We start from the raw sequence: 19,783 nt of genomic DNA, 5'->3' as shown, positions 1-19,783 counted from the left end.
ATCCACCCTGTCTCATGTCTGAGCCTTTAATGCTCCAGTATGAGTAATGCAGGGATGTTTCTATGTCCTCAGATAATTACTGTATGACACATACAGACAAATGAGGGCACGCTGGCAGGATCCATTAGTTTGGTCTCAGTAGTGTTTGTGTGTGGTTAGTGTTTGATAAATGACACTTCTGCAGCCAGCAGGGTCATTAGCGCTAATCTGTGGTGCACTATCGCCCTCTGCTGGATGAATTCTATCCGGATTTAGATGTTTAACACCCGTTGTTTCATTGTGAATGTTCTGACATCATTTACTCACCCTCGTGTCGCTCAAGACGACTATGCTTTTCTGTAGAGAACAAAATAATATTTTTTTTGAAGAAAGTCCAAACTGCTTGTCGTTTCTCCTCAATAGAACAGAGTGTGACCAGGGCCTGTTAAGCGTCAAAACGAACAAAAACATTAGAAAAATATCATAAATATAGCCTATACGACTATTACATTATATTTCAAGTCTTCTAATGCTATGTTACACTATTGTGTGAAGTACAGACCGAAATTTGAGTCGTTATTCACGGCAAAATCATCATAAATAGTAAATTTCCCCACACAGTTATTTTTGCATTGTGATATTATTTTATGTAATATACATAGCTAGTTCATTTAGTGTCAAGTGATGATAATCAACTCCAAGAGTGTGTTTGAAATGTGTTACATCGATTACTAAACTACTACAAATCCCAGATTTAGTGGATATTTTTTTTCATCCTGTTAAATCAAATCTTTTTATTTATCCGTTCACAAAAAAATGAAATAAAATCAAATTTAAAAAAACTCGTCCTCCAGTCAGATAGCTGTAAGCAAAATCGAAGGCCCTTTTTAAACTTTAATTTAAACATTTACATTCGTAAATACACATTTAAAAAGTTTTGAAAGGAGTTTCAGTGATTGGATGGACACATAAATAGAACAAAATTGTAACACATTTATACTTAACCTTAGATTACATGTAATGCAGTACAAAACTATAATATGATTCCTAAATTTGATGATTCTGAAATAAAATTCCTAAAGCATATTCTAAATAGTAAATAAATAAATGAATGAATAACAGAGAGAGAGATTCTCAAAAAAAAAAAAAAGTTTATTGTGCCTCTTATTGTTTATATGGCTTTTTATATAACAGAATTTGTTGAACACGAACAAAGGACTGACAATACATTAGCCAAGTTTAGAGAAGAAGAAAAATATGACGAAGTGTTAAAGTAATCCCAACATTCCACTTGCTATACGTGTGGCTGTGGCGCAACTCTGAAGGAGAAGAGGTCAGTATGACAGCTCACACACTCTCTGACAGCACCACAGTGATGACATTCATTTAACAAAGTACTACACTACAGCTTATTGAGGGCAGCCATCCTCACATTCAGCACAAACACACACACACATCCACACACACACAGCTGAGTTCTGGTCATAGTCATATTGCTCGACTGAGACTGATACCTTTTAATGTTCAGTGGCACACGACCACCAAATTGCATACTGTGTGTTTTTGGCAATAAAATGGATTAGGTAACATTAGAAAAAAGAACTCTATTTCTATAACAAAGATGAAAGTTCTGCAATGAAGTTCTGTGTAAGATACGCAAATGTATTTCAGTTCATGATGACACGGAGAGATTTCTGAAACGTAACATAAGTATTGCCCGTTTCTAGACAGCAAGCGTTTGGTCCTTACAGAGATGCCCTGAGTCTGAATTTCATGTTTTTCTTTTTTATAGCAAGAGTTCTGAATACATGTAGCATGCTTTTTAAACGTGTGTATGTGTTTGTGTGTTAGCACAGATCTGCGTTCCTGTATTTCATCGTGATACATGAGATTCAGAAAATCGTCCAGATGCATTTTTGTAGTTATCCTGAAGAACCATCTAGGCCGATGAGGTCAAAGTTAATTAGACTAGAGTGCTGCTTAACTTCTGCCTGAAACCGGTCCAGTATGACATCATATGCATGATGCAGAGACTTGAAGGTAATGGACATGTGAGTGTTTCTGTTTGGAGCTGGGCTCCCTGACAGGAGTTTAACCTTACAAGCTGCAAACTTTGGCACAGACACGCCATTCAATTGGCAGCGAATCATGTGACGCAATGAAAGCCGATACGTAATGGCATTCCCCTAAAAACACGGATCATTTGATGGGAGATACCCAGCCACTGAACTGATTATCAATGACATCTAATGCTGAGCCAAAGTGCCCAAGAACCCAACCAAGCAGCTGGATAAAGACTCAGCAGAGGTCTGCCAGTTATAGCAATCCGATTATCTTTCTGTAAGTCTGCCCAGGAAAGCTCTCCAAACAAAATATAACTAAGAAAATAGAATACAGGACAAAAAATATATAAAGGTATATATAGATATGCATGGGCTTATTCATAAAATGTAAGGAGAACAAACTATCTCAAAGCTGAAAAAGTCAAAATGATATTCGAAAGCGTCAACGACAACAGAAAAAGATTAGCATTTTCAGTTTTCATCCTGTATTTTCTTTTGAAAGAACCCGTTGAGAGTCAGCTGTAAATGGTATAAGTCCATTTGGCTTCTCCTTTTCAAAGCAAACAAACAAGTTTTATAAAAGTGGCAGTTATTTTGTCTGAAAAGCCAGCTGTTTTGTCTTTCGCCTTCCCTCTTGTTCTGCGGGAGAGGTCCTGAGAAGAGTTTTTTTTACGTGAGTTTCCTCAAATCAACTCACTGATATCTCTCATCGTTGACCGAGTGGCCTGAGTTAGGAGTGTCTGTAGAGGTAAGGCTGGAAGAAGAACGCTTCCTCACTGAGCTCTTCCTCCATGGCTCTTTCTAGACACGTCCACACTGGGTTCCTGGCCGCCCCAGGCCTCTCCGTCGCTGTCTGTACCCCTCTCCTCCTCTCCGTCGTCGTCATCGTCGTCCTCCTCCTCCGGTGAAGGCTCGCTGCCGTTCTCCGTGGCCCAGCTGTCGTCCTCGTCCTCCTGCTCTTTCTTCATAGTGAGCAGGGCGGGCGGAGGAGTGGGCTGTTCGAGCTCGGGCTTCTTCTCTGTGGACTCGGCCTGATCCTCGAAGGCCTCTGGGTTTTCCAGCATCTCTCGGATGAGAGGAGGCATGGGGCCTGGGATCTCCAACTTGAGAGTTATGGCCCTTTCTGCTCCTGTTGCACAAAAACAGTTGATTTCAGGACGGTGTTGTCTACATAATACATTATATGTATTAAGGTAATTAGTACCAAGCAAAGAGTGAAAGTCTATTCAAACTGATTTTCACATCAATTTTGGGCATCGATGTATTATACAAAAAAATTGGCAAAACTACTTTTTTCCCATAATGTAAATTGATTGTTATTGTTTGCATTTATTGAACATTACTGTTCAAAAGTTTGGGGTCAGGTTTTTTATTTTTTATAATGCTGTTTTTTGAATGTTCTATTCAGCAAATAACTTTGAAAAAAGTATTATGGTTTCCACAAAAATATTAAGCAACACAACTGTTTTCGATATTGATAATAATAAGAAATATTTCTTAAGCACCAAATCAGCATATTATAAATATTTCTGAAGGATCATGTGACACTGAAGACTGAAGTAACAGCTGCTAAATATCCAGATTCAAATAGAAAAAAGAAATTTAAATTGTAATAATATTTCACAATATTGCCGTTTACCATATTTGTGATCAAATAAATGATGATCTATTTACTGTATTTGTGATTGTACTTCAAAAAAATTATATATATATATATATATATATATATATATATATATATATATATATATATATATATATATATATATATATATATATATATATATATATATATATATATATATGGACACACACACACACACATACATCTGTTACAATTGGCAGTGTATTTTGCATTAAAACACATGAGTAATCTTTATTGTCAAATTAGTTGTGTTTTGCATTGAAGCGAGTCAAATCTTGTATTGTCAGATGGCTTGTATTTTGCATTGAAGCGAGTCAAATCTTGTATTGTCAGGTGGCTTGTATTTCGCATTGAAGCGAGTCAAATCTTGTATTGTCAGATGGCTTGTATTTTGCATTGAAGCGTGTCAAATCTTGTATTGTCAGATGGCTTGTATTTTGCATTGAAGCATGTGAATGATGGAGTGCATCTTGCTTTCGCTCAAGTATGCAAACTTTTCTCAGAGCGTTGCCCTCTGTGTGAATACCATTTATGAAGAAAAAACACTGTCAATAATGCTGCTCTTGGTTTGAATAGGCCTCAAGTTCACTAATGCACTTGATAAAAAAGCATTTGATTTTCATCAAGATTTAAATCTTGCAAATCAACCAGAATAGTAATGTGAGGTGATTTCCATGTATTTTTTGGCTAGTAAACTGACCCTTGGTGCTAATGCCACGTAGGTCAGTAATCTTCATCAACATGCGAGGGAACATGTAAGGTTTGTTGGGTCGGCGGCGTCGTGCATAGATCTTCAGAGCTTCCAGAAGGGGCTCCTGTAGACGATCTACACGCTCAGGCTCCTCAAGATCCATTCGGTCTACAGAGAAAGAGGTTAATATTAGTATAGTAGTACCTCCATCCATTTTTAGTGGTTTGGTGGTTAAAACAAATTCTGAATACTAGCTAAAGCTCTGTTATAATGTGTACATTTTTCCTATTGCTTCATCTAGGTGGCAGCAGTGTTGCAACAAATTTGCATCATGCAATACCTCCACAAATGAGGCAGATGGCGCTGAGGAGGCCAGTCTCCGTATCGTCCATCTCAAGGGGCAGAAGCTGACCAGCAAAGGCAAACACCAGATCAGTGAGCGGACCAAAGCCAGCATTATGCATCTGAGTCCGGTTGAGGGTCAGTCCATCTGAAAAGGTCATTGTGTCCTGCTCCGGTGTGTATCGCGTGCAGATTCGAAGCATCTGCAAGAGACACAGACATTTATGAGGCAAAGTATTATGTGAAAGTAATGAAGTAGATGCATGGTCAAGGTGAGATTCTTAAAGGAAGGCACACATACTAGAATGTCCAAGCAGGCTGATTTAAGGAGGGTGATCTGATCTGCGATGGTGAGGGTGGTGAAGCCCGGAAGGCGTTTGGCAAATTCCACAATTTTAATGATGCACTTGGTGGAGAGCTCACTGAATTTGTCCCATAGGCCAAGGTCCAGCTGAACACGGTGATCTGAGCTTGAGTTCTAAGGAAGCGAAAAGAATAAAAAAGTTAATATGTGTGCAAAATGAATCATATATTCATCTACATATCATTCCAAACCCATATGGTTATTTATGCCATGGAACACAAGGAGAAATTCTGCAAAAAATGTGAATTTCAGTCTGTTCCTCACACTCTTCAACTTCTGAAGTTTTGATATACAGCATATGAATTATATGGACCACTTTAATGATAGTTTTATTGTTCTTTTTTGTCATTTTGGAGCTTGATGGCCCCAGTGCTCATTTACTTTCATTATACAGTCATGGCCAAAAATATCGGCACCCTTGGTAAGTATGATCAAAGAAGGCTGTGAAAATGAATCTGCATTGTTAATCCTTTTGATCTTTTATTAAAAAAAAAAATCACAAAAATCTAACCTTTCATTGGATAATAAGAATTTAAAATGGGGGGAAATATCATTATGAAATAAATGTTTTTCTCAAATACACGTTGGACACAATTATTGGCACCCCAAGAAATTCTTATGAGTAAAATATCTCTGAAGTATATGGAGCAATTTTGAGCACTCCAGGGTGATTATTAAGTGAAAGTGACGTGACATACGGCCAAGTATGGTGACCCATACTCGGAATTCGTGCTCTGCATTTAACCCATCCAAAGTGCACACACACAGCAGTGAACACACACACACCGTGAACACACACCCGGAGCAGTGGGCAGCCATTTATGCTGCTGCGCCCGGGGAGCAGTTGGGGGTTCGGTGCTTTGCTCAAGGGCACCTCAGTCGTGGTATTGAGGGTGGAGAGAGCGCTGTACATTCACTCCCCCCACCTACAATCCCTGCCGGCCTGAGACTTGAACCCGCAACCTTTGGATTACGAGTCCGACTCTCTAACCATTAGGGCACGACTTCCCCTTAGAAAAACCACATAATTACAATTTTTTTTGGCTTTTCTTGCTATAACAAATGTGCTTTACAAACACAGTTACATCAGCCAGAAAAAAGATTATGAACATTATTATGAACATGAAATTATCCAGCCATGGCTTCCTGTTTCACAGACATATAAATATGAGGGAAAACAAAGCCCAAATTCCCTTAATAATCCATCACAATTAGAAAAACCAAAGAATATATTTCTGATGTGCAGCAAAAGATAATTGAGCTTCACAAATTAGTGAAGTGGCTTTAAGAAAAGAGCTAGAGCAGTGAAAATTCCCATTTCCACCATCAGGGCAATAATTAAGAATTTCCAATCAACATAAAATGTTACAAAACTGCCTGGAAGAGGACGTGTGTCTATATCGTCCTAATGCACGGTGAGAAGGAGAGTTTGAGTGGCTAAAGACTCTCCAAGGACCACAGCTGGAGAATTGCAGAAAATAGTTGAGTCTCGGGGTCAGAAAACTTAAAAAAAAAATAGTCAAACAGCCCCTAAATCACCACATGTTGTTTGGGAGGGTTTGAAGGAAAATTCTCCTAGCGCATCCAAAAACAATCTCCAGCATATTCAGTTATCAGACACAACTGGAACTTCAGATGGCGCTGGCTTCTATGGTCAGATGAAACAAAAAAATTAGCTTTTATCAGCAAACAAAAGATGGGTTTGGTGAACACAGGGATAAAAAGTACCCCATGTGTATAATGAAATATACTGTATTTTTGATGTTGTGGACCTATATTTCTGCTGGAGGTCCTGGACATCTTGTTTAGACACATGGCATCATGGATTCCATCAAATACCAACAGATAAAAAAATCAATAAGTGATTTGAGAGAGTCAGCTCTGTTAGAAATCTTATAATGGGCCATGTTTGGATCTTCCAACCGGACAATAATCCAAACACAAACCTCAAAAACAACACAAAAATGGGTCTCTGAACACAAAACCAAGCTTCTGCTGGCCATTCCAGTCCTCTGACCTTAACCCTGTAGAAAATGAGTGAGGTGAACTGAAGAGGAGAAGCACCGTCATGGAGCTGGGAATCTGAAGGATCTGGAGTGATTCTGGATGAAGGAATGGTCTCTGATCTCTTGTCAGGTGTTCTCTAACCTCATCAGGTATTATAGGAGAACATTTAGAGCTGTTAAACTGGCAAATGGAGGTTTAAAAAAATATTGAATAAAAGGATGCAGTTAATTGTGGCCAATATGTATTAGAGAAAAACATTTATTTCATAATGATATTTCCCCCCATTTTAAATTCTTATCAAATGAAAGGTTAGATTTTTGTGAATTTTTTAAATAAAAGATCAAAAGGATTAACAATGCAGATTCATTTTCACAGCCTTCTTTGGTCATATTTACCAAGGGTGCCGATATTTTTCAGAAAGAATTTCACAGAAGAAAAAGTTAGATTTGGAACAACATGAGGTTGAATAAATGACAATATTTATCTTTTGGGTGCACCGTTCCTTTAAATTATGTTTTCAATAATGGAACATGTTAATCACACTACATCTGACATGGTCGGTTTACACCTCTATAAATAAATTCCACATTCCATTACTGACAGATCCGCTCATTTTCAGAAAATACTCACTGTGGTGTATTTTCCCAGCTGGCAGAGTGAAGGGAAGGTCTCTTGATGTGCTTTGCTCACTTTGTTGACCAGCTCTTCCAGTTCCCCACTCAGCTCATAGCTCTCTGGTGGAACGACCTCATCCTTCACATCCTTCTTTTTCTTATTTCGATCATTGCGCACAGCTGAGAGCCACAAAGAGAAGCAGCTTAATAATTCTACAATGAGTTAGCTTCACTCACAAACTGTCAAACTCTGATCTTAATACTTGGATATGCAACCTGGTGAAACTCTATAAAATTATGTGCCAGAAAAAAATTCTGATGATTTTGAGCTTAATTCCTCAGAATGTCTAACCTGGTACAATGCAACAATTAGTTTAATGTACAATTATGTGGACCAGGATTTTAGCTACTTAGTAAAACCAAGTGACCAAAAAACATCCTGTTGGGTAAATCTCGTAAAAACATGTTCAGGTGTCACTTTTCATCCCAAAAAATATATATATATATTTTTTTTTCTAATTTTCTTTTTTAATATGATTTTAAATCATGTATTTCAATCATGAATTAGGTACAAGAAATGTATATATATACACAGTTGCGTTTAGAGTTATAGCAGTCCGACATCACTGAACAGATCAATCTGTGCTGTTTAACTGAAAAGGGCATGTTCAAAATAATAGCAGTGTGGAGTTCAATAAGAGAGGTAAATCATTCAGTGAAAAAAAAAAACTTGTGTCAAAAAAATGGCCCTTATTTAAGGATGCAGGCAGCAAATGTTGTACTGTGCATTTCTCTCTGAAAGTCTGAGTAAAATGGGTCGTTCCAGACATTGTTCAAAAGAATAGCGTACTTTGATTAAAAAGTTGATTAGAGAGGGGAAAACATAAAGTGCAGAAAATGATAGGCTACTCAGCTAAAATGATATCAAATGCTTTAAAATGGCAACCAAAACCAGAAAGATGTGGTAGAAAACGGAAAACTACCATTCGAATGGATCGAAGAATAGCCAACATGGCAAAGACTCAGCCAATGAAGGTCCAGGGTGATCAAAGAAAGTCTAAAGTTACCTGTGAGTACTGTAACAATTAAAAGACGCCCATGTGAAGCCAAGCTATGGGCAAGAAGCCCCCGCAAATTCCCATTGTTGAAAAAATTAAGAGGTTACAATTTGCCAAAGACCACTGACTGGCCTAAAGAGAAATGGCACAATATTTTGTGGACTGATGAAGCAAGATTGTTCTTTTTGGGTCTAAGCAGACAGTTTGTCAGACGAACCCCAAACACTGAATTCAAGCCACAGTACACTGTGAAGACAGTAAAGCATGGTGGCGCAAGCATCATGATATGGGCATGTTTCTCATACTACATGTTGGGGCTATTTATCGCATTCCAGTGATCATAGATCAGTTTGAGTACATTAAAATACTTAAATAGGTTATGTTGCCTTATGCCGAAGAGGAAATGCCCTGGAAATGGGTGTTTCAACAAGACAACAACCCCAAACACACCAGTAAGCGAGCAGCATCTTGGTTCCAGACCAACAAGATTAAAATTATGGAGTGGCCAGCCCAATCTCCAGACTTTAATCCAAAAGAAAACTTGTGGGGTGACATCAAAAATTCTGTTTCTGAGGCAAAACCAAGAAATGCAGAGGAATTGTGGTATGTAATGCAATCATCCTGGGCGGGAATACCTGTTCACAGGTGCCAGACTCCATGCAACACAGATGTGAAGCAGTTCTCAGAAACCGTGGCTATAAAACTAAATATTAGTTCAGTCATTCACAAGAAAGTTAAATCTTAAAGCAGTTTTCAGTTTATACAGTAAATGTTTGACTTTGTAAAGACAAATGCAGACACTGCTATTTTTTTGAACAGCCTAATATTCCCTTTTCTTCACTTTCTGTAAAGTAATAACAAATTTACAAAATTTTTCTTCATGTTTTGATTTAGAATAGAATGTGCTATGTTCCCAATGCATTTGTGTGTATTGAAGTAAAAGTTATTATAAGGATTTTGAGCTTTACTCGCTTTATTAAACACACTGCTATTATTTTGAACACAACTGTATGTGTATATATATATATATATATATATATATATATATATATATATATATATATATATATATATATATATATATATATATATATATATATATATATATACTTGGCACTAACATACTGTATGTGTGTGTGTGTGTCATATTGTTTTTATTACACTTAAAAGCAATAAGCTGTTTGAAAAATAAAACTATAAAATAAAATGAATTTATTTTTATTTTATATGATGCCTCTTTTATTACTGATTCTTTTTAATACAATGACTATGTTAAATATAATAAATTACAACAAATACCACCATGACATTTAAATAATATAAACATATAAAAATATAAAATTGCAACAGAATATATGCTTAATTGTCATAAAAATGGCATTAAAATATGCTACTATATTTACAAAAAATATTATTTAATTGTATAATATTTATTTAAAATTTCTTTCTATAAATTTTGAGGGGAAATATGGCCAGGAAATGTTCTAGACAGGTTTTGTGAGATTCATCTTGTCGCTTATCACCTGTTTTAAAAAATCTCAAAATTAACCCATTTATCACATGTTGCATTATCGCATCTTGCTTGGATTAGACACAATGTTACTGTATACCGAATTCCAAATGCAATCACTAATACATGGAAACTGACCTCAGATCAGACTCCATGGGTGTTTTGGTGTGTCTGACCCAAGGGAGAGCAGCCCTGGCAACCCTAACCCCCCTCTTTCTCTCGCCCCCCTCCCATTCTTTCCTTCCTCTCAGGATATCCAGTAATAGCAAAAGCACAATGTGATCCCGGTCCCTACACACATCCCATACATATAAACGCACACATACATGTCCCATAGGACACATAGAGGGCCAACGTGCCACTCTCCCTGTGACATCATCGCCGTGACCCTGGCAAATGAACAAACACATGCCCCAGACTCGCTCTTTCAACCTCGGGCTATTGTCTTTGTTACAACACAAATCTGTTAGTGCCAAGTCATAAAGAGACTAGAGGAAGGGCTACCAAAGAAATCACACCTAGCGTTGATGGATTGATGTGGGTGAAACTTCAGACACGAAACCCATTTGTGAAATGAACATTCATATTGAGCTCTAACCTCCATGCTAACCAGTTTATTGGTTTGTGTTTGAACTTTTATTTGTCTTTTGTGTCTTAAAGTGTCTCAAACTGGTGGTTTACAGTCGTCTACAGTTTGTTTATGCCTCTGTGTCCCGGCGCTCAAGTCTCACCGCTCTAAATTTGTCTGTGTGTCTCTGGGTTGTATGTCTGTTTCACAGCTTCTAACCTATATCAGCATGTCCCCGTCTGTCTCCTGTCCCGTCTCTATATTTGTGTTTGTGTATGTGGGTCTTGGCTGAAGGCCAAGGAGCCCGTGTGCCTGGCAGAGGCCTGAACCCTCACCTTCCTTGGACATGCCAACCTCGAAGCACTTCTGCAGCCGGCAGTACTGGCAACGGTTGCGTGTGACCTTGTTGATCTGGCAGTTCTTGTCACGGTGGCAGGTGTACACCATGTTCTTCTGAATACTGCGACGGAAGAAACCCTGCAACAGACATCCAAGAGAGAGCGAGTAGGTCAGCTGAAGAGTAGGTCAACCACTATCATTTCACTTACACAAGCTGTCAGTATATTGTTCAAAGTTGCTGATTCAGAACTGTTTTTGCGAATGATGTCATTTTGTTTTTGTTATATAAAAGGATAGACAAAAATCTGATATACTGTACCTGTGACTGCACATTAACCGAATTAATCAAAATATTGTTATTGTGCCAAATTGTATTATTACTTATGGCTAACGGCTTAGAACTGGGTTAATGAAACTAACTAGAGTTGTTCACACAGGACATGTTATTGTGTCCATTAAATTGTTTTTGTATGTAAATGTGCTAGACAGGTTTTTTAGCAAGTCAAAAGTTGTTTGTTTAAAGGGGTCATATTGATGCGATTTCAAGATTTCCTTTCTCTTTGGAGTGTTACAAGCTGTTTGTGCATAGATAAGATCCCTGAAGATGCAAAGACTAAAGTCTCAAAACCAAAGAGATATTCTTTTATAAAAGTTAAGACTTGCCCACGCCCCCCTAAAATGGCTCATTTAAACATGCCCCCACATGTCTACGTCGCTGTGTGGAAAGATTTGCATAACACCGCCCAAATGTATACACAACGAAAGAAGGTGTGATTTTTATTTTGGCTCAAGTGTTGTTGCTGCCGCTGGCGCCATGTCGTGGAGACTCTGTGAAAGCGAAACTACTTTGTTTGGGCTTCCAAAAGAGGACACAACTAGAAATCAGTTGTTAAGTTGTATTTACAACACTGTTCCAGAGCAGTACAACGCAAATATTCGAGTGTGTGCAGCACATTTTACGGAGGACTATTTCCTGAACGTGGCAGGAGAGTAGCCTACAAATGCTGGTTTGCTCAATGGCTGTTTCTATAAAGTGGGGCAATTCCAACTTTGCAAGGACAGTCTGACAATTCTGAGTCACTCACTACTTTCTGCTACTGATGATTCAAACGCGAGTTTTGAGCAGTGTAGAGTAGTGCTTGTTGTTTGTCGTTTCTCAATCACAAATGAAGACATGGTAATGTTTACCCGGCGCGATGCAACGCGGCGCGTAAAAAGACAGTCTAAGTCATTATAATCAGTAATTATTTGCCCACTGGATGCAACAAATGCTTCGTTTGTAATGGATTTTATTGTTTTAGTCTCGTCAGCGTTAGGAAACGCCATCACAATACGGTAAGGGGCGTAACATTTCCATTTCACGCATGAGGTATTCGGCCAATCACAACGCACTGGATAGCTGGCCAATCAGAGCATGCCTCGCTTCTCAGAACGATGAGCTTTGTAAAAATCGATGCGTTTCAGAAAGGCAGGGCATAGAGGAGTAACAATAATGTACAGTATGTGGAAAATAATGTGTTTTTTGAACTTTAACAAAGAAAAAGGAGAGAAGTCCACGAATATTGGTATAGAGAAGGTAATTAAACCCTCAAGAGGAGGTGATTACGAGAAGAAATTATTACAGAGGGAATGTTTTTGGATTTATACCTTAAATACTTTATCGCCATCAGTATTGAATGAGGATTTTGATATCAAGCCTTTTTTATAGTGGTTGAACTAATACTTCATTTGTCGTTGATTATTAGTTAAGCTGTATGTGAATTTTTTATTAAATTTTTTGTCACATGACTTGTATTACTTGTCACATGTTTTTTTTGTGTGTGTGGACCCAATTAAAGTGATTACCTGTTGCTATTTAAAGCTGATTGTATTCCATGTGGGTACTGAGCCTGATGAAGACCTGAGGGTCGAAACGTTGCTGTTATTAAATTCATTTGGAGCAGCTATTTTCAGTTTGCGGACTTCTCTCCTTTTTCTTTGTTCAAGTTCCTCAGTTGTCCTGCACCTGAGCCCGATCTGGGTGGTTGGGATGTGCACGCCTGTTTGACTTTTTTGAATTTTTTTGAACTTTAAACCACATAAACACATTGCATTACACCAAATACACAAAATATTGTTCTTTTTAGCAACGTCATATGACGCCTTTAACAAAAATAGACATGAAACTTCGTTTTAAAAGTCCTATGTGAACTAACCCCTTACTTAATGGAAGAATAATTATTATTATTTTTTTATATTACACATACATGCATATATATATATATATATGCTGCTTGAGGTATATGGTACAACACACATTTTACCCCTTAAACATAGAACAGTTATTGTATTGCATTGCTTCTCATTGATTTAAAGGGACAGTTCACCCAAAAATTAAATGTTCAATCAAGTGTTTGTTTACCAGCATTCTTCAAAATAACCTTCAACAGTAGAAAGGAAATTATACAGGTTCGGAAAAAGTGGAGGGTGAGTAAATGATAACAGAATTGTCATTTTTGTGTAAACTATCCCTTTAACATACTGTCCACATTACTTGCTGTCTCGTGTAGCTGATACTGCGCAACTGTATCCTTTTCAAGTGACCTTTTGTATGTTTTCATAAACATTTTTGCTCCCTGCACTACAAGTTCCTCAGTCAGTCTTAGTTTCTTGGTGTTGACAGGAGCGAAAATACTTTTTAATATTCAAGTATTTTTAACATGCGAGAGCTAAACCTCCATGTCTCTCTCTGTATTTTTCGCATTTTTGCCAAACGTCAAGACAAATTGTGTAACAGACTCATGAAGAACATGAGATTCGTCAGGCCACAGATGATGGGAGTGCTGCTGTTTACCTTGCAGCCCTCGCAAGAACTGACACCATAGTGGTACCCGGAGGACTTGTCCTGGCAGACGAAGCAGGGTTTGTAAACACGGGGTGGAGGTGGTGGAGAAGGGGAGCTGGGCACCATCTCCTCCGAACTAGTGCTCTGGGTCTCCACCGCTGAAGAGGAGAGAAAAGAAAACATCAGACGAAGGCTTCGTCTAATCACATCACTTCACACTATTTACACAACACAAGAGGATTTAATGAAAGGGAGATATTAAACGCCACATGGAGAGAAGAAAAGAGCCTCCCGTGAACCTCTTAAACCGTATCTGATTTCAAAGACCCACAAGAGCTTTGAAAACCATCATGATTCCTCGCTAAACCTTTTTCATGATGCCCTCGAGCAGAAACGCACAAGACGCTACCCATCGCCGCTTTTTAAATCTGTTATTGTATGAGAAGCATCTGCCAACTTGGTAAAAGTCAAGTCTAGTTAACATGAATTCATCTCCCTATAGCCCCCCCCCACACACACACACAGCCCACCTTGTCCTTAGGGGTGCAGGATTTTAGGGGATTAAGCTGCGGTGATTGACACTGGAAAGGAAAGAAAAGAAAACACAAACAGTTTAACACTAGCAGACAGATAAGCGGAGCCGATAAGACCGGTAGCTCATCTATGTCACAGCCTGGGGGAAAACTCCACCCTGCATTTGGCGTCTTGCATGTGGGATGGCTGACTGACATGGGATGAGTGTCTAATCTCTCACTAATTGTGATGTCAAGCCTTACTAACAGTAATGACCTGGGGTGTAACAATATCGTGGATGGCGACAATACGTATCATCTATAATCCACCCAAAAAGTAAGTTTAGAAAGAATTAATTTAGCATCAAATATGGTAAACCTGAAAGCTCACATATTTGAGCTTCCATGTTTATTAATTAGTATTAATAAATTAGAGTTAATTTTTTTTTTTAATTTTAAATTATTGTTTGTAAGACATATGATCAGTTAAAAAGTATTTAAATTTTATTTTGGTGTTTTTTTTAGTATCATGAGAGATTATCATGTAAAGAAACAAACTGACATGAGTGCATTGTTTACACCCCTCGTCACAACTTCGAGATATCACACCAGATTAAACCTTTTATTTCACATTTGCACATGCCAAAGTCAACTTTTACCCTTGATTGCTCCAAATTCAAACCCCCAGCCTTCACCCTTGCCATTCTTTGACACACAAACCTTATTTTCCTCTTATTTCCCGGCCCTAAATTCCTCAGTGCAGTCCTGCTAGGTTTTAATAGAGGCCCCTGCTCGTAAGCTAGGCCTATAAAGGTGGTCTCATGGCTGGACTGGAGGCCCCAGCCCGGCTGGCGGGGTCTTTATTAAGACTCAGACACCTCGGGCAGCCATTCACACCACCAGCTGTAGCCTGAGCTAGTAAAAAAAGGCCCAATCATAAAAAAAAAATAAAAAAAACAGGGAGGCTCTAAACTTCTAACTTTTATAGCCCCACCTTCTTCAACCACCTTCAATGGAAAGCCTAAACTTAACCTACAACCCCTCCCTCGCTGTCCCACCACAGGGTTCAGCAAAAACCACCAGCTTGGCCTTTTACAAGAGTTTGGAGACTTCAAAAGAAGAAAAGGGGGCATAAAAAGAGGAATTTGATAGAAAACAGAAAGAAAAAGACGAGGGTGGAGGGGTGAACTAGGAGAGGCAAATAGACCCATTTAAGGTCGAGCTCACATACAGTAGGGCCTTCTGTTCATGGCCATGGTTACAAACAAATCGCTTCTTCTTAATGCGAGAGTGAGAAATGCAAAAGCTTTCCGAGTATATGATGTATAAAAAGGCTAATTGCATTTGAACTAACAACGTGCATGACATTTGTTTCCCAACTGTTGTGCAATGTCAAGTTATTTTTTACTGGTCTCCTTTGAAATACGATTTTGAAAATACAAATTCCAGTTTAGTTTAGAAATCAACTGATACAAATTTTCTGTATCGATACCGATATCCAATTATTTAGAATGACATGCCGATACACATACGATAGTTTGGTGGTTCTCTTTTTTTACCTTTTCAAATTAACAATTTATTTCACAATTTTGAAAGAGATGTAAATAACTTTTGCTCTCTTCATATTAACATGTTTTCCATGTCTCAAAGTAAAATGACTTGAATTAACAGAATACTGAACATTAAATTAAGATTTCTTAAGTTTTTGGATGCTCTTAATACTCATTAACTGAATTCTAAAAATCAGTCAATGACTTGATTAACAGGATATAATCAGCCCTGATCATTGGCTGATTTTGTATGTCCAACAGCGTCAATAATTACTCAGCCGTTGCCTATTATTAGCCAATATATCGGTGCGCTGAGAACACTAACTAGCAATTTACCATCAAAATAACTGAAGAACTAACGCAAAAAGGCTATCAAACATAATAGGTCACATCAAAGTTATAATTCTTGTATAAACCCCAAACATGTATGCTATCACAACACATATGTGTTCTGAATACTAAGTATACGCTTTGAACTAAATGTTGCACAGCAGGATCAATGCTCTTCACTGAACCTAGCGTGAACTCATTCGTTTATATAGCAATACTGGCAATATGCTGGTAATGACAAGCGCCTGAAAAGGATCGCAAACTGCATGTGGCATGAAGAAACGGCTACTGATTGACACCGTCTGAGTAGCTGAGAGTAAAAAGAATGGGAGGGGGGAGAGGGACAAAAATCCATCAGGATCTCTCAACAACCCGAGACGGTTCCTGCCGTAAAAACCCCGGTTGCTTTCCCTCCCTCTAACACCTCTTCCCAAATATCAGTCAACACTTCTCCCGGGGTGCACAATGGGATGGGTTCTTGTGTCAGCCCGGAGGCCCTCTCTGCGTCCCCTCCGCTAAGCTCTCCTCTGTTTGGGAAACAATGCGCTCTGAAATGAGAGGCCTCCTTATCAGCTCTCCAGCCAGGGACTTGATTTGCATCACAATGCGAAGGCAGAGGGTAGATGGCTGTTGATGGAGGGACAGGTAGAAGCCGACTGCAGTTATCAGTAGACGCTGTTCATTTCCTGCCTGGTATTGTGTTTCTGTCCTGAACTGGTCTCTCTGTGTCCTCTGTACACAAGTATTCCAGGTGGACCGTCCTATGCTAATCCCAGTGTCAACCTAGACAAAGTGCCCATGTGGTAGGAAAATGTCCATATCTACAAGCTGAAACATACACAATATACACCACACCAGGGCAAAGTAAATACATGAATGCAAAAAATGTAAAGATAAGTAAATATAAGAACACACACACACAATGATCCAGTGCTGGGAAAATATGTATAGGTACACAAAACAGGGGTGTCAAAAACATAATGTATTATTAAACACTAACAGCATTTATTAAATTATTAAAAATTGTATTATTATAAATATAATATTTATTCAAATTACTGACATCAATTTATTATTATTATTAAAATATATTTAATTACATAAAAAAATATACATTTTAAATACATTAAAATATATAAAACAAATATTTATATATATATATAAACATGCATAAAATATGCACATTTGTTACTAAACATATTTAATATTTTTGAAATATTTAAAAATAATTACTAAATTAAAAATATTAAATATTTTTAAATAAATGAAACAAACATAAACATGTGTTTATATAAACATAAAACTATAGTCAAATGTATACAATTTAAACATTAACATTAATAAACAATTAAGCATTATTATAAAAATATTAATATTTTAAATAAAACAAATAATTATACATTAAAATATAAAGTAAATAATATAAGTATTTAATATTAATAAACTTTTAACTCTTAAATTAATACAATTCAAAAGTATCTAAATATTATCAATAACATCTATATTTAGGTGAGATCTAGTGGGTAAGTGTGAATGGCCACAATGCGGTGCACATAAACATGCATGCATACCATAAACATGGCATTGTTGCCGAAAAAAGTGGTCTAGGTTCAAATCCATTTCCTGAAGAGCTAAGTTTGGTAACACAATAAACAAGTGGTGCAAACAAATCAGGCCATGTGGGTAACAGGGAGTGAGCTGTGACCTTGAGTTTCTTTATTTTGGTTCAGAATGAAAGCATAAAAATTACAAGTACACAAGTCTAAAAGGACAAAAAATAGCAAGAGTCAGCTTCATGTGTTTTAAGTGTTGCAACACTACTTTTAGCTGAGCAGCATATGACGCACTGGCTGCGGAACAACTATTCTTTCACAATAGAAGAGCAAATTTTGTGTACGTGACTTTGGGTGTGATTGAATCGTCAGTGGAGCTCTGTTCCCAAATCTAGTCTTGGCATGTGAGGAGCGTGTGTGTGTTCAGTTCTGCATGGGCGCTCGTCCAACGAGTGTCTCTAAAGACTCCCATTTGATTTGCAAATATAGTTCTCTGCGTCTCAATTCCTCTAAGTATTTCAGCGTGTTGGGCGTGTATTTGCGTGTCGCTCGCTTTGCATTTCTCAGAACATAATCTTGCTTCCCTCCACTGAAAGCTCCATGATTTCTCCTTCACCTCATATTACAGCCCCATACCGGCGAGTGGGGTGGACAGACTGCTTTGTTGTGATTGCAGCCAGTGTGGCAGACGGGCCACAGATTGGCCAGGTTTTTTGGAGCGGTGTGATTGATAGACTGACTGGCAGGGCCCCCCTCTCTCTCCGACAGGTGCCTGATGGGCAAGGACACACAGCCCTCCTCTGGCTGCCAACTTCCTGATGAGGGGAACCGACCGTGGCTCTTTCTCTGTCTCTGTGTCTCACTGCCCACGGCTTCCTGCCCTCAGCCAGATCCTCCTCACATGCTGTTGTCATCGTACCACCTCATACTACACAACCCCATTTCCTTCCTCTCCACCGCATAACTGTCTCTTTCCGCTGGATTTACTGTATTCTCACTGATTACAGGCTTCATCTTACTGAAAGCTGTTTTTCGACATTTGTAAATTCACATATTGCAGAAAGTAAAAATGTTGATGTATTTGAGAGAAACAATCACTTAAACAGAGTCAAACTAATTCCAAATACTATTTTGTCAAGTACTTGGCAAATTTACAAACTAAAATTATTATTTTTTTAAATTAAACAACCTGCATAATTTATTAAAATAAAATAAAATTGGTTAGTGCATCGACATATAGCGCAACTGTGCTCACGGCGACCAGAGTTTGATTCCCACCTTGAGGTTCCTTGCCGATCCCGCTGCCCTCTCTCTACCCAAAACTTCCCCGTCATCTCTCCACTGTCCTCTCTCAGTAAAGGCATAAAAAACCCATAAATATAACTTTAAAAATTTTTTTATAAAATAAAAATCAGTCAAACAAAGATCTGAACAATTTCCAGATAGCTCTATAGCTGATAATTGTCATGAAAATAAAAGGAAAAAAGAAAATAAACTTTTCATGTACTGAGAGAAACGATAATTAAAATGAAGATGTGTACACCTTCCAGAAACTATATTGCTATTAACATGGCAAATTTACTTAAAAAAAAAGCAATGTTAATGGTAAAAATACTATTTTTGAACACACACACTTGATTAGTACTAACGCACTAATCAACAAAATAAATAAATAAAAGTGGATAATTGTTTTGTCTAAATAAAATAAAATAATACAATTAAATTAATCTAAATAAAAGACAGTTCTAAATAAAATCTTTCATCAGACAGTTATCCACTTAAAATCACTAATATCAGACAAGAACTGATATCATGTGCAACCCTAATTAAAAAC

The 19,783-nt window shown here is 37.8% G+C and overlaps 1 protein-coding gene across 6 annotated transcripts in view; it reads right to left on the bottom strand.

Moving 5' to 3' along the window:
* Window positions 1–608: 608 nt before the first annotated feature.
* Window positions 609–19,783, bottom strand: part of LOC306860217 (retinoic acid receptor gamma-A) — a 78,581-nt gene continuing 59,406 nt past the window's right edge. For 2 of the 6 annotated variants that reach the window (XM_079401796.1, XM_079401799.1), the window contains 7 exons: window positions 14,014–14,162; window positions 11,177–11,318; window positions 7,722–7,885; window positions 5,022–5,198; window positions 4,719–4,923; window positions 4,388–4,546; window positions 609–3,171 (listed from right to left, as the gene is read on the bottom strand). In XM_079401796.1, coding sequence (XP_079257922.1) covers window positions 2,816–3,171; window positions 4,388–4,546; window positions 4,719–4,923; window positions 5,022–5,198; window positions 7,722–7,885; window positions 11,177–11,318; window positions 14,014–14,162 — 1,352 coding nt within the window. In that variant the 3' untranslated portion in view covers window positions 609–2,815. Of the gene's footprint in view, window positions 3,172–4,387; window positions 4,547–4,718; window positions 4,924–5,021; window positions 5,199–7,721; window positions 7,886–11,176; window positions 11,319–13,025; window positions 13,081–14,013; window positions 14,163–14,534; window positions 14,586–19,783 lie in introns of those variants that run through there. The other 4 variants (XM_079401798.1, XM_079401797.1, XM_079401800.1 and 1 more) reach the window with 3 other exon arrangements.

The sequence above is a fragment of the Barbus barbus genome (assembly GCF_936440315.1).
Source record: "Barbus barbus genome assembly, chromosome: 41".
Lineage (NCBI taxonomy): Eukaryota > Metazoa > Chordata > Actinopteri > Cypriniformes > Cyprinidae > Barbus > Barbus barbus.
The sequence above is the reverse complement of the archived record's forward strand: the minus strand, read 5'-3'. Positions and strand labels throughout refer to the sequence as shown.